Source organism: Pseudopodoces humilis, chromosome 7 (genome assembly GCF_049639895.1).
Source record: "Pseudopodoces humilis isolate 2021_Gansu_Grassland_sample_001 chromosome 7, ASM4963989v1, whole genome shotgun sequence".
Classification (NCBI taxonomy): Eukaryota; Metazoa; Chordata; class Aves; order Passeriformes; family Paridae; genus Pseudopodoces; species Pseudopodoces humilis.
Window position 1 is genome coordinate 21,952,908 of NC_142206.1, and position 20,502 is coordinate 21,973,409.

At 40.4% G+C, this 20,502-nt stretch overlaps 1 protein-coding gene across 1 annotated transcript; it reads left to right on the forward strand.

The window, feature by feature from the left end:
* The first annotated feature begins 2,201 nt into the window (after nucleotides 1-2,201).
* API5 (apoptosis inhibitor 5) lies at nucleotides 2,202-19,251 on the forward strand. Its single transcript, XM_005522402.3, has 14 exons — nucleotides 2,202-2,342; nucleotides 5,787-5,948; nucleotides 6,735-6,828; nucleotides 7,858-7,923; nucleotides 8,287-8,438; nucleotides 9,752-9,958; nucleotides 10,484-10,588; nucleotides 11,271-11,360; nucleotides 11,916-12,097; nucleotides 13,254-13,347; nucleotides 13,842-13,898; nucleotides 14,976-15,052; nucleotides 15,385-15,521; nucleotides 17,117-19,251. Exons 1-14 carry the CDS (start codon nucleotides 2,274-2,276, stop codon nucleotides 17,194-17,196), a joined length of 1,572 nt encoding a protein of 523 aa, XP_005522459.1. The 5' UTR covers nucleotides 2,202-2,273; the 3' UTR covers nucleotides 17,197-19,251.
* Nucleotides 19,252-20,502: the final 1,251 nt, after the last annotated feature.

Sequence of the window (20,502 nt, forward strand, 5' to 3'; positions counted from 1 at the left end):
CATCAGTTCTCCATTTATTTTCCTTCTGTATAAAAGCTAAAGACTAACGGTGATTAATTTTAAACAGGTCCATTACAAAAAATATATATATTTCATAAGTAGGTGAAAAGTAAATACTAGAAAACAGAAATTTTTGTAAGGAGAGAAAAATTGAAACGAAAGATGTAAAGAAACAAGGAAATAGTTAAGGAAATAAAATTCCAGGATCAAAGGATGGAAACAGAACAAACCTCAGAGAAAACAATTTTTTAATGTGGCCCTGTATACCCCTTTTCATTTTGTGTGTTCGTTAGAAAGACAATGACAACAGCTGAATGTATCACTGCTACAGAAGTTGGAAAGGTATAATTCCAAGGCCTGTAATAGATGTTATAAAAATGTGATTAAAATAGTTAGTTGTAACAAAATATATAATGCTGTCATAGCATTTTGAAGTTGCTTACCATCTCACCCTACCAGTTAATATCCCCGCCATGCAGCCAAAGTCCAACACTGGAGTTCATTTCCATCACTCTCCAGTGTCTGAAGTACCCCCTCTGCTCTGCTGTGGAATGCAGAGCCAGTCTTTCCCAGAAGGTACACAGCCCCTCTTATAACCATTTTCATTCATGCTTACTTCTTTTTTCTCTCCACAACTGTCATATATACATACAACAATGCAAAAATGCTGCATATTTATCCATGCTTCCTATGGAACGTAATCACAGTTTGATAGAGTGTTCTTGAGGAAAAAAAGCAAGAAAAGGAGATAACAAGGCAGCTCCATCTATATAGACACTTCAGAAGGGAAAGTAAAAAGCAGTTAAATGAGATGCTTATCTTTCCCCTTTTCTGGCCAAGTTGTAAAAGCTTGCCGTGGAAGTGCTGATAAAGATTATTATAATGAATTTTAAAATCTGCATTCAGATGCAATGCTGCCTGTAAAATGCTAGAGGACAAGAGATTGACATCTCTTAATATCCACCAGTCTGTCTGAGGAAGCTCTCCCTCCCTAGAAAATGACAGGTTCTCCTAACAGTCTTTTGTTATATTAAAAATATTTCTTCTCTCACGTTGTGTTTTGTTCCCACTACTAAGATTATTCAGCATATTCTTTTAAGATTATTTTGGGTAAGTGGCCACAAGCACACCAAGGGACAGGATGTGGTTAGAGCTCTCTTGGATCTGACAGCAGCCATAAGATCTCCACACCCTCAGACCCCATCACAGTATACAGGAATGACATGAATCCACCAGTGGACAGATAAAGGCACTGAGCCCCAATTCAGGGAAGGGGACAAAGGTGACTGATGCTGTCACTACGGCCACTGGCTGAAACACTGAATAGAGGAAAAACAAAAGGTGGCAAATGATTGATGCTGCTGTACGTCCCTGCTGCATGCAGTCTACCAGCATGGACTCTGGAGACAGGCTGGAGCTTCAAATGCCTCTAACAGCATCCTTCATGCTGCTGAGAAGGATATTAAAGAAAAGTCCAGTGCTTTGCTTCGTTCAGCCTCAGATTCACATAAGGGGAATCCTCTTTCATTTTAAGTGCCTGTGAAATTTGCAGGACGTTAAAGTGTATTGAGATATGAGGAGAAGACACTGCTACCTTAGCCTTAAAACTTTTGCCACAATTTGTATTTGGGGACTAGAGTCTAATGAACACATGCTGCTGTCATTGGCATGAGTTGCAGATACCTTGGTTTCTGGAATTAGGGAGCATCTTCCTCTGCAGGAAAAGATGCAAGTCACCAAATCACAGAAAAGCAGTCTCCGTCTGGTACTAGGAGCTCAGCGTGCAACAAGCACTTCCCGAGCATCTTCCATTGTAATTGTATAGGACAGACAAAAAGGAACAGCAGTTGTGTTGTAGTCGTACAGGACAGAAACGAGGCGCTGGGAGAACTCATCAGTCAAGGAAAGGATGAGTGTGAAGAAAGGCCCGGGGTGGGGAGAAACAGCCGCTAGAGATGAAGTCCATGGCGCGCCTGTGAGCACAAGCGCGCACCCGAGGCTGTGCTGGATAAGGCAGGGGGCGGTGAGCAGCCGCTCGGGCCGGGCGCTGCGGGGCTCGGCGCGCTGGGCGCCCCCGCGGCCCCCGGCCCTGCCGTGCCACCTCCCAGCGCCAGGGGGCGGCGCGCGGGCGGCGGCGCGCGGCCGCTCTGGGTCTGGCGCCTCGCTGGTGCTGACGACGCGGCCCGAGCGGGATCGGCGGCCGGAGCGGGGGCGGCGGCGGCGTTAGCGGCGCGTTCGGTGTTTCGGCGGTTCTGCCCCTTCCCCGCCGCGCCATGCCCACCGTGGAGGAGCTCTACCGTAACTACGGCATCCTTGCTGACGCCACGGAGACGGCGGGCCAGGTGCGGTGTGGCTGCGGCCTGCAAGGCCTCGATAGGCCTCGGGCTTGCGTAGCGTCGCCGCGGGGTGTTCCGGGCCGAGGCGGGGCGGGCGGGCCGGGGTGCCGTCAGAGGGGCTGCTCACCTCGCCGCAGAGCCGGCAAGCCGCCGGGGCTGTGCTCGGCATGGGTTTCCCCAGGCCCGCGGCGGCGCGGGGCGGGTGGAAACGAGCAGCGCGCCCGGGGACCTGCAAGGACTGCTGCAGCTCCCGTCGCTTTTGCAGCATCCGCGGCGTGTCGGCAGCTCTCCTTTAAATGTGGCGTCGCGGATATTAACTAGTTCTTGGCTAGTCAGGCTGTTTTTCGCAAGGGGGCGGGGAATTTCGACTGGTGAATTCAGGCCTTGAAATGTTTGACACCGCACTTGCAGATCGAGCGCACTTGCAGATCCGGAGGGCGTCTGGCAGGGTTGTCTTGCTAAAAGGTTTGCTGTGGGAAGCTGAGGTCTTACGGTTTGAAAGCTGCCCGTAGCCTTTGGGTTTTTTCTTCCTTGATGCAAGAACTTAAGGTTGACCCTTACGACTGATTTTTTTTCTGTAAAATCTTGGCAATGTCTGTTTATATATTTATATATATTTTCTATACATTATATTTACTTATTTATTTATATAAACGTTTGTTGATGCTATTATTGAATTATTCAAGAAAAGAGGATGACTTAGAATATTACCAATAGAAAATACTATGGTTAGTTAGTTTTGGAATTGCATCAGTTCCTCATTTTCCCAAATCGCCTCCTGAAAAAGCAGAAGATACTTTTTTGTTGTTGTTTTGGTCGTAATATCAATAAATAGGGAAGTATTTTTGCAATTTCTGTATCTAATCATGCATTTTAAGCTAAACAAGAACGCTGCTTATACGAGGTCATTTAGAAAGTTCTTTAAGAAAACAAATGATTTGGTGGTTGATTGGGGGCAGGGGGGTGCTGAAGTTTCTTTTTTTCGTTTTAATTCATGTCCGTTCACTTTGCTTGTGCGGTTATGCCGTAGTGAAACAAAGCATCCTTACAGACAGTCCAGAGAAACCTCAGAACCAAAAACAAAGTGCAAATAAAATGTACTATGTACCTTGGCACTTTAGAAATGTGCGGTTCATCTCACCTTGATTCTTGTGAGTAGCCATTGTGAGGAAGGAATGGCCATCTTAGATAGAGCCAACTCCAGGGTGGTTAAGAAATGCAGGTGTGACAGGGATGGTGTATAAGATCCTCGGAAGGTAAGTATAGAATGAGGATTCCTAAAGCACATTCCCAGCTTTGCCCCTCTGCAGCTTTTGGGTTCCCAGAGGAAGTGTCTCTGTAACCAGCATAGCTTGTGGGGTTGTTCTTCAGTGAACTTTTCTGATGCTTTGTTGAACTGAATGTGCTTCTGGCACATAAAGGTTGTGTGCTAAAATGTTTCATTATTTCATTAACCTTTGTGACGGAATTACCTCTTTGAATTTGTCATTTCATAATCTTCCTTGATGTCTCCCAATTTTTGCATTCTGAGAAGCCATGATGAACATGGCTCATTCCATGTTCATCAGTTTTATCTCACTTAGTGTTTTATTATCTCTTAACATAAACATGTTAGTGTTTATGAACATGATCTCTTTCTGCAAAAAGTCATAGTCACCATGTCTCAAATAAAGAAACATGGAACACGGGCATGGGGACTAGTAGAAGTTATGATATCAAGAGAAGTAGTTTAAAAGACTGGAAGTATTGAGCTTAGAGTGTTTCAGCTGAGAAAGGGGTTCAGGTATGAGGTGTCCACAAGTGGAATGAAGGTAAGAAGTTGAAAAAAACTATTAAGAAGCTGGATGAAAATAGAGAGGAAGACAAATATTCTTTCATAATGCATTGTGAAACTTGTCACAGGGCACTGTAGGGTATGAATTGACTCAAGAACTAAGTTAATGGATGATTGATCAATTAACAGTTACTAGAGACAAAGGTCTGGACACTTGTCTCCAGTTTAGGACATTCCTTTGTAAAGAGGAAGGGAATGCACAGAACAGAAGGATCACACTGCTTCTGTAGTTGCCCGTGGTTTTTCTACAGCATTCCATGCTGCCAGGTACAGGTGAAACAAACTCCTGCCTGAGCTGTATTTTGCCTACTTGGTAGGAGTAATTAGCATGCAGGAACGCAAATGGAGGGAACGCAGGCTACTCTGTTCCATTGCTGCATGAATGCTTTTTCATATGCATTAAGTTTTATGTGTTCTACAACAGAACTTGTTCTTAACGTGCAGCCTGAGAACTCATGTCTGTAATGATGTGTGTTTTCATTGCTAGTTTGTGCTGGGTCATTCCTGCCTTTGCTGCTGAGTGCACTGCATTGGCCCAACTACAGAGTGAACTGGGTGGTGACGTGGATCAGCTGAAAGGCAACCAATTCTTTCACTGCTTATTTTTCATCCAGATCCGTATCCCACTCCAGATTCTGGCAACACAGAGCTATCAACAAGCTGTAGGGAGTGCTTCAGGGGCGTGGGCACTAAATTTTAAAATGCAGTTTGCTTTAGAGGGCATTAATACAGTGTACTGCTATGTAAATTAGTATCTGTATTTACTATGGGATAACTTTTGTGTGGAGTAGTGGTGATGATATATGTGCCTCTGGAAAATTTAATGTAAATAAAGCAAAGAAAGTATCCTGTGCTATCAGGGTTGCAGTTCAAAGTAGGATAAGCTGTTTTAAGCATTCTTTTTCACAACCATGAGAAAAATTAATCTTAGAAGATCCTGATTTCCACTAGTATCCCAGTAATGGTGACTTCTATTTCACAAACACACAGCTAACCACAACAAAGACTTCAATTAATTTAAAGTTTCAGTCCTGCAGGCACAGAATCAGAAGCACCTGTGTGATTCTAGCTGGAGCAGCTAGAGTATATGTTACTGTTGCTGAAGTGTTTGTTCCTATATTTGGAATATATATTCCTATATTTGAAACAAGGTTTCTGGGATTTTTTTTTTTTTAATCTAGTTTCCCTCAATAGTTTTTCCAAGCACTGTATTTCATCCCAGGTTAACTGCCTGAATAGATACCAGAGATTGCAGGTGAACTTAACTACTTGAATCAATGCCAGAGATACTTTAGCACCGTGTATGTTAACAAAATGTACAGTGGCACAGTTACTGGGAAAGGTAATCTCTACTTCAAAGACAATACATGACCATACAAAAGGTAGAAACTCCTTGAAAAACTGGCAAAGTTCAGTGGCAGTGATCATAGAATTCCTTGCACTAATCTAATCACAGTGTGCAAGAGGTGTTAGCCTTGGGCCTGGCAGCTGGAGTGGTACACGCTTGAACAGACAGGAGCCAAGCAACAGAGGCGAATATTACCAAATTGGCATGGATATATCAGTCTAAGAGAATATAGTTCTTTATAAGAAATGTATTTGTTTTGTTCTTTCAGCATAAGGATGCCTACCAGGTGATCTTGGATGGTGTGAAAGGAGGTGCCAAGGAGAAGAGACTTGCAGCCCAGTTTATTCCTAAGTTTTTCAAGCATTTTCCTGAGCTAGCTGACTCAGCTATCAATGCCCAGTTGGACCTCTGTGAGGATGAAGATGTTTCTGTAAGAATAAGAACCTTGTAGCAAGTTGATAATTTGAATTTATATTTTGCTATTTTTTCTCTTTTTGTTTAATGGGCTGTGTCTTTTGGGAGGGGAGGGTTGGTCTTTGGAAATCATAAATTTAATTGTATTCTTGCATTTAATTTATTGTGTGATGGTTTGGGAAGATGCATGTTTTCATTTCTCTTTTTTAGTTCCCACCACTGATCAGAGGAATAACTCTGTAGGAAGAAACTTACAGTTTATTTGAATAGTATTCACATGTTTTCCTATCAAAAGGCGCTTTGTGGTAGTTGATCCTGGTAAATACTGCTGGGAGATGGAATCTTGTTTGCACCTGAGAGCCACAGGGATGTGATTCTGACTGTTATGCTTCTTGAGATGCTTCATGCTGCTTCTGTGGTGCTGGTAGAAGCCGTACTCTTGAAGCATCCTTGCTTATCAGGTCTTAAGGGATTTGGACAGATCATTCAAAGATTTTTTTCAGTGCTGGGAACAAACCTTAGAGTTTACCCCTGTCATTTGCACAACTGTAGAACTATCCTTCCTGTTAGTAAATAAAACTCATTAACAACACACATTCCAGCCTTTATTTTGTTGATTTTCGGAATGATTTTGTGAACAGGAGTGCTGTTTGAATTTGATTTTTTTCCAGTGCTGCCTAGATCTAAGAAAAAGACATTATTTTTTTCATAAATATGTCAAGATAGGGGGATTTGGGATGTTAACGTAATTCCTGAAATCTTTAAAATTTTTAAATTTCTACATTATTGACAATTTTGACAGATCCGTCGACAAGCAATCAAGGAATTGCCTCAGTTTGCCACTGGAGATAATCTTCCTCGGGTAGCAGACATACTGACCCAGCTTCTGCAGTCAGGTAGGAGACATATCCTGGCTGATCTCCCCATGGCACACCTAAATATGTATACAATTTTGGCTTTGTAAAACATTTTCCATTGATTCATAATTTATCCCAGTGCTTTTCATGTCTTTGTGTTCTTTTTCTCCTGCTTTATATTTGCTGTACAGTTAGGTTGCTGCTTCTCCTGAAAGGTCACTAATTATTCTAATTAGTCACTAACTATTCTAATCTAAACTGAAAATCTTTATTTTAAATAAAACAAATTTTTTTTCATTCAATTTTTTTTTTCATTCAAGTTCTCTGAAAGCATCTTAGAAAAAGGCAAGGGGGGGAACCTTCCAGTTATGGACTGCAGCAAAGTGCTTTCTGAAAAAGAATTACTGAATTTCTGATCCAGTTTCTAGAACCTGAAAAAGCCTGAGGGCATTTTGTTCCATACAGTTGCATTTTTGGCACAAAATAAATATTTTGGGGATAAATTCAGAATTTAATATACATTTAATCTCAGTGAGTTATAAAGTGCTAAATATTAGGTGTTCAAACTTCTTTTAAAACTGTATGGTTAAGACTCTGGGCATCTCAGAAGTTAGGTTTTGGTTTGGGTTTTTTGAGATTTACACCATTCTACATTTGGTTTAAGAGAGCAATAGTTGCCACATAGAAATATTGTTGATTATTTAAGAGTTTAAAAATAAATAACTGCTTATTTTACATTAATTAAGGGAAAATTAGCTTGTTTATTAAAGTAACTCAAATATATAGATTAATAACTTCCCTTCAAGTTTTCAGTCCTATCAAGTTTCAAGGTTTACTTTTGACAGAGAGACTAAAGCGACAAATACCTTTTTTTTTTTTTGCTTCCAACTTCCATAATCATGGCTTTGAACTTCCTCAGTCTAATAGTTTTTAAAAAATATAGGCTATGTTGTTTATAGCTAAATGCTGAGGACAGAATACTTCCTGTGGAGTATTAGCAGTCTTTGTTTTTCTTCTCTTACTTTTCCATTTCGAGTGGATGTATATTAATTGTTTTTCTCTCTCCAGATGATTCTGCAGAATTCAATTTGGTGAACAATGCCTTGCTTAGTATATTTAAGATGGATGCTAAAGGTAAAGGATACAGTTTTCTATACATGGCTTTTATAAACACTCCTCAGTCTGTGGTAGGATGAGAACAGGACTTAATTTTAATTTTTAATTTAATTTTTAAGTGAAAAAGTGAGACACACTCTAATTTTTTGGTTTTGCCAACAGTACTGAATTTAGTTGTGAATCTGAATCATACAGACTTAAAAAAGTGTGGATTTTTATGTCAAGATACGTGATAATTGTAAATTTTTTTAAAAGTTAGTATAGCAGTTATTTTAAAATGTGTCATGGAATCTTAAAAGATGAAACTTGTTCCTTCTGCCTAAAAAGTGCAGGTCATAACTTCTAAAATAATTTGTGTTACCCGATTTATTCTTCATTCAGGGACTCTGGGAGGTTTATTCAGTCAGATTCTTCAGGGAGAGGATATTGTGAGAGAGAGAGCCATTAAGTTCCTTTCTACAAAACTGAAAACCTTACCAGAGGAAGTGATGACAAAGGAGGTGGAAGAGTTCATATTGACTGAATCAAAGAAGGTGAGTGCCTGATTTCACTTCAAACTGAAGTATTGTTCAACCATCCCTTATCATTGGTGTTGCTTTGGAGGTCTATTTGAGCACTGTACAAATGTGATCTTGTGTTTACCTATTCTGATATACTCCAAAGTTTGCAGCATTTTTTTGTGGTAATGTTGAAATCATGGCTCTTTTAATGTTTTAAGAGTGACTTTGATTAGAATTGGACACAATCGTTCACATTGGAAAGGGTCTTTGAGAGATTGATCTGCTCAGTGAATCATGCTCAGCTGAATTCTGATCAGTCTCAGTGGTTTTTCCAGCTGGGTTTTGAAAGCCTTTTAGCAAAGGAGAGTTCCTGTACTCTATGGGCAGCCAGCTTCAATGTTCAATTGTCCCCAACAGATTTTTTTTTCCCCTCTATCCTGTTGAAAACTCCCATTTTAGTTTTGTCATTGTTTCATTCCAGCCATGTTTACCTCATCAAAGAACCTGGCTGCTATGGGTGGTGTCTTGCTCTGAAGTGTTGGAAAATTAGCTGGTTTGCCACACCCACAGCTCTCTTCCCTTAGGCTGGAAAAGCCTGATTACTTTAGGTTCTCCTCACAGCTCATGTGCTCCAGACACAGATCACCTTGTTGATTTGCCTTCCTAAACCTTATCAAGCGCTTCCTCATACAGAGGAGCCCAACACTAGGTGCAGTATTCCAGATTTGGTCAGATGAGAACCCAGCCAAGGACCTGTCAGTCTTCTGTCCCTTTGTTTCCCTTAGTCTGTGCTCTTGTCCTTAGCCCAGAACACTGCTTGTCACCCAAGGAATGCTGCTGTCACTTGTGTTAGCCTGCTGTGCCCCAGAACCCTCAGTCTTCCCAGCAGAGCAGTTCCCCAGCCAGTCAGTCCCCTACATGTGCTGATGCAGGGAAGTTAGTTCATCCCAGGTGCAGGATTTGGCATTTGTCCTTGTGGAATCTTACGGGATTTCTGTGCATTCCCTAAGCTGAGAAAGATGTGAAAAGTTTTAAAACAACCAGGAATGAGTAGATACTTGTTTAAGTTTTATTCTGCCTGAAGCATTTGATTTTTGTTAGATAGGAGTTTGTTCTTAAGTTTAGAGTTAAAAAAACCTGTTACCTATGAACAGCTTGATGACACATGCTTTAATTTGTAGGTGCATTCAATTTTACTGAATGTTTTCATGTGTTCCTTCAAACTTGTGTTTTTAAATAACTAAATGCTAAATATTTGCACACTTTACCTTTTCAAATGCAGTAAGTTTGACTTGGAGGTTTGCAAATTACCACCACAGAAATATGTTTTCTGTTTTTCTGTTAAGGTTCTAGAAGATGTGACAGGCGAGGAATTTGTTCTGTTCATGAAAATATTGTCTGGATTAAAAAGCTTACAGACAGTCAGTGGGAGGCAACAACTGGTGGAGCTAGTGGCTGAACAGGCTGACCTGGAACAAACGTTCAATCCATCAGATACGGACTGTGTGGACAGACTGCTGCAGTGCACTCGGCAGGCAGTGCCATTGTTCTCAGTATGTATTTGTTTACTTTGCATGAGAGGTACTGAGGAAAGTTAATGGCTGGAGCTTGGCTTCAGTGTTCCCAATGATTATGTTTGAAAGACCACAAATCAGTACTTTTCCACCTTTAACCTCTGATGTATCCAAATGTTGGAAACATCCTTAAAGCCTCCAAATGCAAAGATATCTCGTGTTTTTCTCTTCTCTTTACAAATTTAAGATGTTACAGTGAATTAGGACAAGAGTCTTGCGTTATTTTGTATTAATTTGATTATTTCAAGTCTAGTACCAGGCAATTGCAGCACTTACGGGCCTATACTTGGGTTGCAAGCAATCTTTTCAGCTGCTGTTGTGGACATCCTCTGAATTTAGGTTACCTTCAAGGAGGTCTGTGTCTTAGGAATAAGAGGGAAGTTTAATAAAGCTTTAAGGTACAGTTGTGAGGCAGGCTTTTTTAAGGATGGAGGGGTGATGGGAAAAAAGACTCAAGAGTAACATGAATAATGTGTAATGGTTTGTTTGTGGTTTTTTTTTCAGAAAAATGTTCATTCTACAAAGTTTGTTACTTACTTCTGTGAGCATGTTCTGCCAAACCTCAGCTCTTTGACTACTCTAGTGGAAGGTCTTGATATCCAGTTAGAGGTAAGCCAAAGCTAAAACATCTTCCAAATAGTGGCTAATAACAGTCCTAAAGACAGCTATTTTAAAAATCACAATCTCTTTCCTCAAGTAGTTTTCATATCTTGGCTTGTAGGCAAAGTAGCTGCCCTAGAAAAAACATTAGCTCTATTGAGGCATGACTGAGCATTGCCTTTTAAAGCATGTGTCATCTGTTCCAAGCTTTTGAAGCAAGGTAGAATAAGTAGATCAGTGTAATCATTTTTATATTACTCTCAATTTTTTTTAAGCACATAGCATTTACTGAAATGATGGCTGCATAGTTTGTGCTAATTTAGCCTCCTAAGGGAGTGGCTTAATGTCTGTAATTTTGTTGACATTAATCAGTGCTAGAGCTTCAGTTAGATCTCTGTGGCTCTTACTTGAAGGTGAGCTGAGCTACAGATGTGGGAGATGAAGTTTTGTTTGCTTGTTGACTAATGCTTGTTGGGATTAGACACACAAACCTGTGGTTCTCTTGACAGACAGGAAAAACAAATTAGGCATGTACTTCCTTGTATTCCTTCCTGCAGTTTGGGAGGGATTTGGTTGTAATAGCTGGCCTCTACTGTGCCAGCCATAGTGATGTGAGAATTGATTTTAGGTTGAATGTTAAGATTGTATACTTTCAGTTCACACACAAAAACCTGGCTATCCTTATCTGTAGGTTTTGAAGCTTCTTGCTGAAATGAGTTCATTTTGTGGTGATATGGAAAAGCTTGAGTCAAATTTGAAGAAGCTGTTTGATAAATTACTGGTAAGACTAATATGATTTTTATTCATGTAAAACACTAAGAAAATAAGTTTTCATCAAAACAAGTTATTTTTATGTATTCATCTCTTTATCCTTTTTCTGAAGTGGCTATTTCAGAGATAGTCCTGTCCACTGATAGAAGTTTGAACATAATTTTACAATTTAAAGCCTTTGTAGATAAAGTTGTTACTTGAATAATGTTTTTAGTCCTGTAAACTCATGTGTGTTTTTTCTTTTTAAATTTCATAGTCATGAGAGACTCATGTTGATCTCATTAAATACTGTATCTGCACTGACTATTCTAAGCAAATTCAACACTATTCCAGAAGCATTGGTGCAGTACATTATTGCTTCCTGTGGCAGTAGTGCCACCATAGGTATTTCCTTTGAGTCGAGCCACAGAAGTGTAGGCAAACCACCTGCACCAGAGCTTTATTCAATAGTGTAGGTGGATACTTTTCAAATTGTCAGCACAGATAAACCATCCAGTTCAAACACTGTGAAAGAGAAGTCAGCATAAATGTGTCTCACGTATTTGTTTTCCTTTCTGCTCTTCAGGAGTATATGCCCCTTCCTCCAGAGGAAGCAGAAAATGGGGAAAATGCTGGCAATGAAGAACCCAAGTTGCAATTCAGTTATGTGGAGTGTTTATTGTATAGCTTCCATCAGCTGGGTCGCAAACTTCCAGACTTCCTCACAGCCAAGCTGAATGCAGAGAAATTGAAAGACTTCAAAATCAGGTAATGATTTAGAGGCAAGTGTTGATGTTCCGTTACAAGGTGTTCATTAAAAAGTGTTAGTGGGGTTCCCTAGGGCACAGCACTGGGGCTTGTTCAACATCTTAATCGATTATTTGAATGAGGAGATTGGCTGCATCCTCAGTGTTTGCAGGCAACACCAAGTTGTGTGGGAGTGTTTATCAGCTGAAAGGTAGGAAGGCTCTGCAGAGGGTTTTGAACAGGCTGAATTGATGGGCTGAGGACAACTACATGAGATTTAATAAGGTGGAGTGCTGAGTGCTGCCGTTGGGCCACAACTACCCCACATCGCACTGCAGCCTTGGGGCAGAGTGGCTTGAGAGCTGATCAGCAGAAAGGAGCTTGGGGGTGCTGGCTGATAGCCAGCTGGGTATGAGCCAGCAGTGTGCCCAGGCGGCCAAGAATGCCAGCAGCATCCAGACCTGTATCAAGGATAATGTGGCCAGCAGGACCAGGGCAGTGATTGTCGCCCTGGACTCAGCACTGGTGAGGTCACACCTCAAGTGCTGTGTCCAGTTTTGGGCCCCTCACTACAAGAAGGACACTGAGGTGCTGGAGCATGTCCAGAGAAGGGCAGTGGAGCTGGGGAAGGGTCTGGAGCACACGTCTGATGGGGGAGTAGGAACTGTTTAGTCTGGAAAAAAGGATGCTCATTGCCCTCTACAACTGCCTGAGGTGAGGTGGGCGTCAGTCTCTTCTGCCATGTCTCAACTGAAAGGATGAGGAAATGGCCTTATGTTGCACCAAGAAAGGATCAGATTAAATACTAGAGAAAAAAAATTTACTGAAGGAGTGGTTGAGCACTGGAATAAGTTGCCCAGGGAGGTAGTGGAATCACTGTCTTCGGAAGTGTTCAAGAGGCATGTGAATGTGCCACTGAATGTGGGGATATGGTTTAGGTGTGACAGTTGGACTAGCTGATCCTGTAGTTCTCTTCTAACCTTTATAGTTCTCTGACTCTATGAAAATGTGAGTTATTGTCTTGATGCTAAAGAAGCACAAATCAGATCAATGGAAGACTTATTTTGAGCATTTCTTCTAAGGGGGAAGAAACAAGATGACAGCTTCCCTTTGCTTATGCTTTTATTTCTACAGGACTATGTAAATTTTACTAAGGCATTGCTTTTAAATGTTTTAGGCTACAGTATTTTGCTCGAGGGTTGCAGGTGTACATTCGACAGCTTCGTCTGGCACTTCAAGGAAAAACAGGAGAAGCTTTGAAAACAGAGGAGGTAAGAATTGTTCAGGAATTCTGATTCTTCTCATTGCGCCTACTGAAAGAACTGTTGGGACATATTAATAGGCTGCAGTCAGTTTTAAGTACGCAAATAGATTAAGGGAATGATAGTGCTAACATCATTGCAAATGCATGTTACCTTATGCTACATTTTGCAAGTGAAGATGATTTAGTTACCACTGTTAGCTGCTTGTTGCAGCCACATGTATTTGGTTTGTGCTCTGGGCTTTGTTTTGAAGGGGAAATTTTCATATGTTGAGAAAAAAAAACAAAACAGTGGGAGCTACACTGGAGCATTAAAAGCAGCTAGTTAATATGAAACTACAAGAACCTTAAAAGCAGCTGTGATAAAAACTTGGAAGTGTACACACCTTTCACTACCACTGTTACTATAGAAATTCACTAGGAAGAGCAGTTTAATGTTAGGACATCATGAAATGAGGTTGGCATAAAGCTACTAGATGCTCAGTGACTCTATTTTTTTTACAGAACAAGATTAAAGTGGTTGCCTTGAAAATAACCAATAACATTAATGTTTTAATTAAGGTAAGTCCTCACATTATGAAGAACTAAATTCCCACAGCAGAGTAACTTATGCAGAAGAAAGGAATATTTTTCAACCAAGTTGTATTGTGTTATTGTGTATTGTGTTAGTTGGTGGTAGCCAGCTCAGAGTTGATGGTGCTGATTTATTTTCTGAAGAGGTGGATCTTGTTGGTCCTGCAAGCAGGTTAGCTTTTGCTGCTACTGCTCTTGGGATGAGGTGTGGATACACTTTCTTGCAGCACTAGTGTCCCCAGGAAAAGATCATCTTGCTTCTTTAGAGGTCTCTGGATTTTCTTGTCATTTCCCTTTCCTACAGTGAATGTGAAGAGTACTCCTCTCAGTGAGGAGTACGGAATAGTTCAAAGAGGTAGAAGGAGGTGTAAAGGAGGGAGGAGGCAAAGCAAGCTTCTGTACAGAACCTGTTTCTCCAAAAAGCCTAGAAGATATGGGCTGCAAGAAAGAGACTTTCATCTGGAGCCCATGAAACCATTCTGATGTCTTCTAACCCCCTTTTCCTCTCTTTCTTCAATCTCACTTTCACTCACAATAAACCAAAAATTTGGTCTACCATATTGAGAAGCCTATCTCGTACCATCATAGGGATATCAGATGTCTTCCAGCAGGAGGCACTGTAGTTCATGGTAAGATGCTTGATGTGTACAGGGAAGGAGAGGAAGCCTGTGCTTTCTCTGTAGATGCCCCATTCCTTGAAACACTCAAGGCTGTATTAGATGGGGGTCTGAGCAGCCTGATCTTGTGGAAGATCTCCCTGCTCATTGCAGGGTCACTGAAGTAGACGGTATTTAAACAGCCCTTCCAACCCAAACTAATTTATGATTCTCTATTTGGTCAGTGTAAGACACTAATCTGCTAAGATAAATGCTGCTTGAATTTCCTAGTAAAGGCATCTGGATAAGGCAGTAAACTACTGCCTTCTGTGTCTGCCATGGGACTAAAGGGTTTAAAATTACTGGAAAGTAGTGGTTATTCTGGAGTCTCAGTAAGTAGCTAAAATTTTGAAGTGCAATCAACATTAGTTTAACTGTAGAATAAACTGTCCAATTCTGCCTCCCTTAGGATCTTTTCCACATTCCTCCTTCTTACAAAAGTACAGTTACATTGTCCTGGAAACCAGTACAGAAGACAGATGTAAGGTAAGAGTTCTTCATGTAATAAAACAGTGGGGTTTATTTTGTAAACAGTAAAAATTAACCTCCCAAGCTGTGTCTGTACAATATAGACAGTATGTGAGCTAAAGTTTCACATCAAAAATAACACCCATCCTGTGGCTGTGGAGAAATGTTCTTAGTCTTGTTTTAGGGATACTAAAAACTGAATCAACTGGAGGCTTTTTTGAGATACTACTGTTCAGGCTATCATCATTGGCTGCTGCTGGCTTCCAGTGGTTAATCTTTGTGGCTGAACTGCTGTTAGTGTACTTGTCACCACAAGGGTGTAATGATATGTTTTTGTTTTCTTTTGTCAGTCAAAAAAGAGCAAGTGAAGATACAACCTCGAGTTCACCCCCAAAGAAAGCTTCAGCAGGACCAAAAAGGGATGCCAGGCAAATATATAATCCTCCCAGTGGAAAATACAGCAGTAACCTGGGTAGTTTTTCTTACGGTAAGTTAGGCAGCTTGGAAAAACTTTATCAAGTGACAGTTGTATCTTGGGGTGGGGCAAATAAATATCACACCTTGGAAGATCAAATTGTACTGTCATGAGTTTTTGTTTGTGATGGTCTCTTCCTAGCTGTTGATGTATTGCAGTGAATGTTACCAGCCTATAACTTATATAATTTGCAAGTTAGTTTTAGTAGTGTTTTAATACCCAGAGTTAGTAATTTCACTGTTGTGTTCTCTGTTATGACACATAGTGCACCAGTTTCCCATTGAACAGGCCAGTTACAGCAAGCGGCAGAGCTGGGTCAGCTCCTGTCATACGACTGGACCTGTGCTCCATTACTATTACAGCCATTGCTGGTGTTGCAGACCTGATCCAGAAATTCTGGGAATTGTGAGATTCACTGTGCCTGCACAGTCATGTCCTTGTGCTCCCAGTGACACTGAATCTGCCTTTCTGCAAGTCATATTTTTGGGTGAAGCACAAGAGCAGTTGCAGACTGGATGAGTAGGCCCAGCAATGGCAGCAGCCTATCCCTGACTTTCCTGTAGGCCCATTGGTCCTACCTCTGGCAGGTAAAGAGTCTGCTATGACAAATTGTCACCCACACACCCACAGGTTGAAAAACTAATATAAAGCATTGGTAGATACATAAAGCAAAGAGAAGAGATAACACCATCTGCAAATTTCTTTTTCTAAACTTCAGGTAACACACCTGTGTCTTTTAAGATAAGCTTGTAATCCTGCAGGTCTAAAGATTGGGAAGCTTTCAAACAGAAATGTTTTATTGCTTGCTACTGTTTCTTGTTAGTGAGATGCTTCAGCCTCCTCTGTCAGCTTCTGATTCCTGTAGCCTTTAAAACCAGCATGCAATTCTCTCTGTAGATCAGTATAAACTGTATTTTAAGACTGTACATGAAGAGAAGTCATGGAAGGGGAATGAGGGTTTGGCACATTTTCAAATAAATCCAAAGAAACTATATAAACTATTAGGGTTTGTGGTGTTGGGGATTTTTTTTCTGTGATTAGATTTGTTCTTAACAAAGAGAAAGGAAAAACTTTCTAGAGTGTACAAATATTTGTGTGGTATCCATCTCTAGCTAGCATTTTTAATGGAATGATGATATCAGCCCCAGGAAAAAGAATAATATGCTGGTGATAACTTAATGTTAAGGATAGGAAAGGACAGAAAGACAAAGTTCTGGGTTTCCATCATTCTATAAAATCACTAGTTGCACATCAGACTGACACCTCAAGATTAATATTGTGTTATTGAACAGGAGGAAGAGCTAGGCAGCCAGTTTTCAATTCTGTGGTGATGGATTGGCCTAAATATAGTCCCAAATTACAGGGACAGTTATGTATCACAGCATTAGTATGCTGAAAGACTGCACTTAATTTAGATGGGCTCATTCTCCTGACCTCCTTTTAAAATTAGTGGGGTCCATTTTCCATCAGAAAATAACTCAGCAATTTCATGGTCCATGAGCAGGCTCAGAGACTGAAGTTACCCTTTAGTACCTCCAGACCCTGCTATTAGTTTGGATCTGTATACAGCATAAAACCTACCTAAAAAGTGTTGACTCTTATTTCAGAGCAAAGAGGTGGTTTCCGGGGTGGACGAGGAAGAGGCTGGGGAGGACGTGGCAATCGCAGCCGAGGAAGAATCTACTGAGAAGACTGCTAAATCTTCCATGCCCCTGAAGGGCTAAAGTGAAAGTGCTACTCAGCAAGTTTGCTTGGAGCATTGTTTTCTTCAAGGACTGCCTTCATTGAGACTGACTTAAATGTTCTTTATACCTTTGTATGTATGATCTACTTTTCTAACGGACTACAACTTGTCCATAGTGAAACTACAACTGTATTTTTGGATGCTTACAGTCAGCAGTTTTGGGTTCTTTCTTTTGAAGTGTCTTCAGGATTCAAAATTGGAAAAGAGCATAGATGTTTCATCAAAAGCTGCATCTTGACAGTTTGTATATTAACCTAAAAGTCAGCTACTGCATAACTGAAACTATATAATTGAGTTTATGTATTAATGGACAGGAAAGGCATGACAACAGAGATACGTGTTAGATAAGCTTAGCAGCTGAAGTAATCCTTTCCTCATCTGTAACCATATTTTGCAATATGTGGAGAAGAGTACCATTGTTAAATTTTCTTTGATTTACCTTCTTTAATTGAATTGAATGAGATACATGCTGGTTTTTTTTAAGTTTGCAACATGGCTGAAAATCTATTCTGCTTGTAGCATGAAGCAATCTTCTTACTTAGAGATGTGGAGAATGTGGCGTTTTTTGGTTTGCACATCCTACTCTTCTCCGTGCATTGTAATACAAAAGTGATGTTTTGAAAATTAATTTTTAATGTTTAATATGAATATGTGCATATAGTTATGCCGTGAAATCTCAGTAAATGAATAGCATAAAAAACCAAAACAATAAATGATTAATTATTTCAGGAATGGGTAAAGACTGATGCAGTGATTAAACTTCATAGGCTGGAGCTGGACCATAGAAGTTTCTGGCTCTTTTCTGTTTTATGCAGATTTCTGGATTAGTTGGCACTTGAGGGTGGGTTGGTTGGTTGGTTGGTTTTTCTTGTTTTGTGATTTTTGTGTGTGTGTGTGTTTTGGTTCTTTTTTTTAACCAATAACTGCATTTAAAAATATATAAATAAAATTGTATTTTGGGTAACATTGAAAAATTCCAGCTACATAGTTCGATTCAGGTGGAAAAGTTAACAATTCCATGCTATTTTTTCCATAGCAACTTTAGGTTTTTATTTACTGGTGTGCACCCAGAAAATACAATGTAAGAGCACAATGCTTTTTTTTTTATTCTCACCACTCAAAATTTTCTCAGGTCATTCAACATTGTAAAGAAATTAGTATATAGTAAAAAGAAGTCAAATCAGAAAAAAATTTTAATTAAGTGTTTCAGAGCATGTTGATGTAAAATACCTTAGGCTTTAGAAAGTGAATAATACTTCTCCTCCCTTTTTTTTGCCCAGTGATATCCACAGGTGATGTCTCCCCACCCTAGTTCCATTTGTATTTGCTTGTGAATCTGATTCAGGTGTTTTCATTAACACTCTTTGATATTTATCACTACAATCAGAAGGCACGGAATACCAAAATTATGTCAAAGTTGGAAACATTGTTGATGATGCTAAATTCAAAGTCTATTTTTGCTTAATTCTGAAGCAGTAGGTAGGAAACTTTGGACATTCCAGGACACATGAACTGACTTTGTATTTCTCATTACATGCCAGCTGCTAAACTCTGTTTTGGCATTAAAACCATGAAACTTGGCTAAAAGCTTTGAAGGAGAAATTTGCGAGGTCAAAATGTCACTCTGAAAATAGGCACTAGATATGTAAAAAGCTTTTGGGAGAAAAAAAAAGACATTTTGCACTTGAGGCTATAATTGGTATTTTGAGGGGATTTAATAATGTAATCCCAAAGCCTAAACATAGCTTGTATTTAGATTAGTAACTAGGTACTAGCTGCTTCTTTTCTCACTGAATTTTGAGTGAGTTTTCTTTGTGTGACTCCTGTATTTCAGAGGTGATGTGCAAAGTTCTTGTGGCCTCAGAAGTAGTTACATTCTTTTTCCCCAGTTTCCTATCTATTTTAACACAGTGAGTTCTTGTGGAAACACCTGTTTACCATCTTGTTGAACTGTAAATGCTCCCTTACAGCTTTGGAATAAATTCATTTTGTAATTTTGTTTGACTCGTTTCACAGTTACTCTGCAGCTTTGTGTCACCTTAGTAAAAGAGGTTCTGTGGTACCTTTTTGTTGTTAGTTGAGTTACTCCTTAGATTGCTGTAGATGCAGAAAAGTGTTTGCCACTAAGTAATGGATCATAATAAGACTGCATTAACTGTTTCAAGTTTGAAGTAATTCAACTTTCAAATGTAGAATTTTGAGGGGGAATTTAAATATTCATCAAAAGCTGTATGTTATAAATCTTATTTGAAAATGTGGTGAAAACGAATCAGTCATTGTCAAACTCCTCGATGCTGACAGTGTGATACACTTTGTTAGTACCTTATGAAAGTTAATGTTTACAAACAACGTGATGGGTGAAGGTGTGGGTGTTAATATCTTTGAAATGGGTCCTGTTGTCTCTCCTAAGTTTGGGCAGCAGGTTTGCTGCAGAGCCCGGACAGCCGGGCTCCTGAAACAGACAAGGATCTATCTGCACAAGCCTGAGTTTCTGAGCTTTGGGGTTAAATAGCAGGTTCAAGGGGGGAATATGTGGAAGGCTGTTCGGGAAGTCTGTACCTTCCTAGTGCCTCAGCCAGTGGGGAAGGAAGAGAGCAACATGTGGCCGGGAGTTTAGGATAAAAGGAGGCTGCGCCCTCAGAAACCCCGAGAGAGAAAACCCCGCGGGCGTGTGCCCCGGTGGACTCTTCTTCTGTTCGAATGAAGTTGCAGGACTCCTCTGTCTCCTTTTGGGCATAAACCTCTGGCGTTTCTGGATCTTCCTGACACTTATGATGGAGCAAGAGCCACTTGGAAGGGCAGCCTAGGGTTTTTTGTGGAATCTGTAATATACCTGATTTGAAAACTCTGGAAGCAGTAAGGAGCTATCATACTTGTGCAGTATTTTCTCTAGGCTAATGGAAACAGAATCCCTTGAACCACTGGCACACCATTTGTAAACTTGTTCTTGTTTCCACTTAGTGAGTTTGAGTTGGGAGTGAATGCTGCTGTTTAATGGGCGCTGGGAAGTTTGATGTTCCCAAAAAGCAGGATTGCGGAAAGATCGAACAGAACAAAATTTGAAGGGTGCAGCGTTCAGATATCTCTCGGTACTAGGGAAACAGGCTCTCGCTGATGGGTTGGTATTAGAACAGGAAAGGAGAAGTTCAGGTCTTGCTGTGTAACTGAAAAGCATTAGAAGTGAAAAGGCGCGATGTGTTCTTCAGAGCTCTCTTCACCCAGCTGCTGGGAGTGCTGGCATCCTCTGTG

Coding starts and splice junctions, on each gene's coding strand:
- API5 (XM_005522402.3), top strand. CDS start 2,274: ATGCCCACCGTGGAGGAGCTCTACCGTAACTACGGCATCCTTGCTGAC. Junction 2,343..5,786: donor CCACGGAGACGGCGGGCCAG/GTGCGGTGTGGC, acceptor TTGTTCTTTCAG/CATAAGGATGCCTACCAGGT. Junction 13,348..13,841: donor AAGCTTTGAAAACAGAGGAG/GTAAGAATTGTT, acceptor TTTTTTTTACAG/AACAAGATTAAAGTGGTTGC.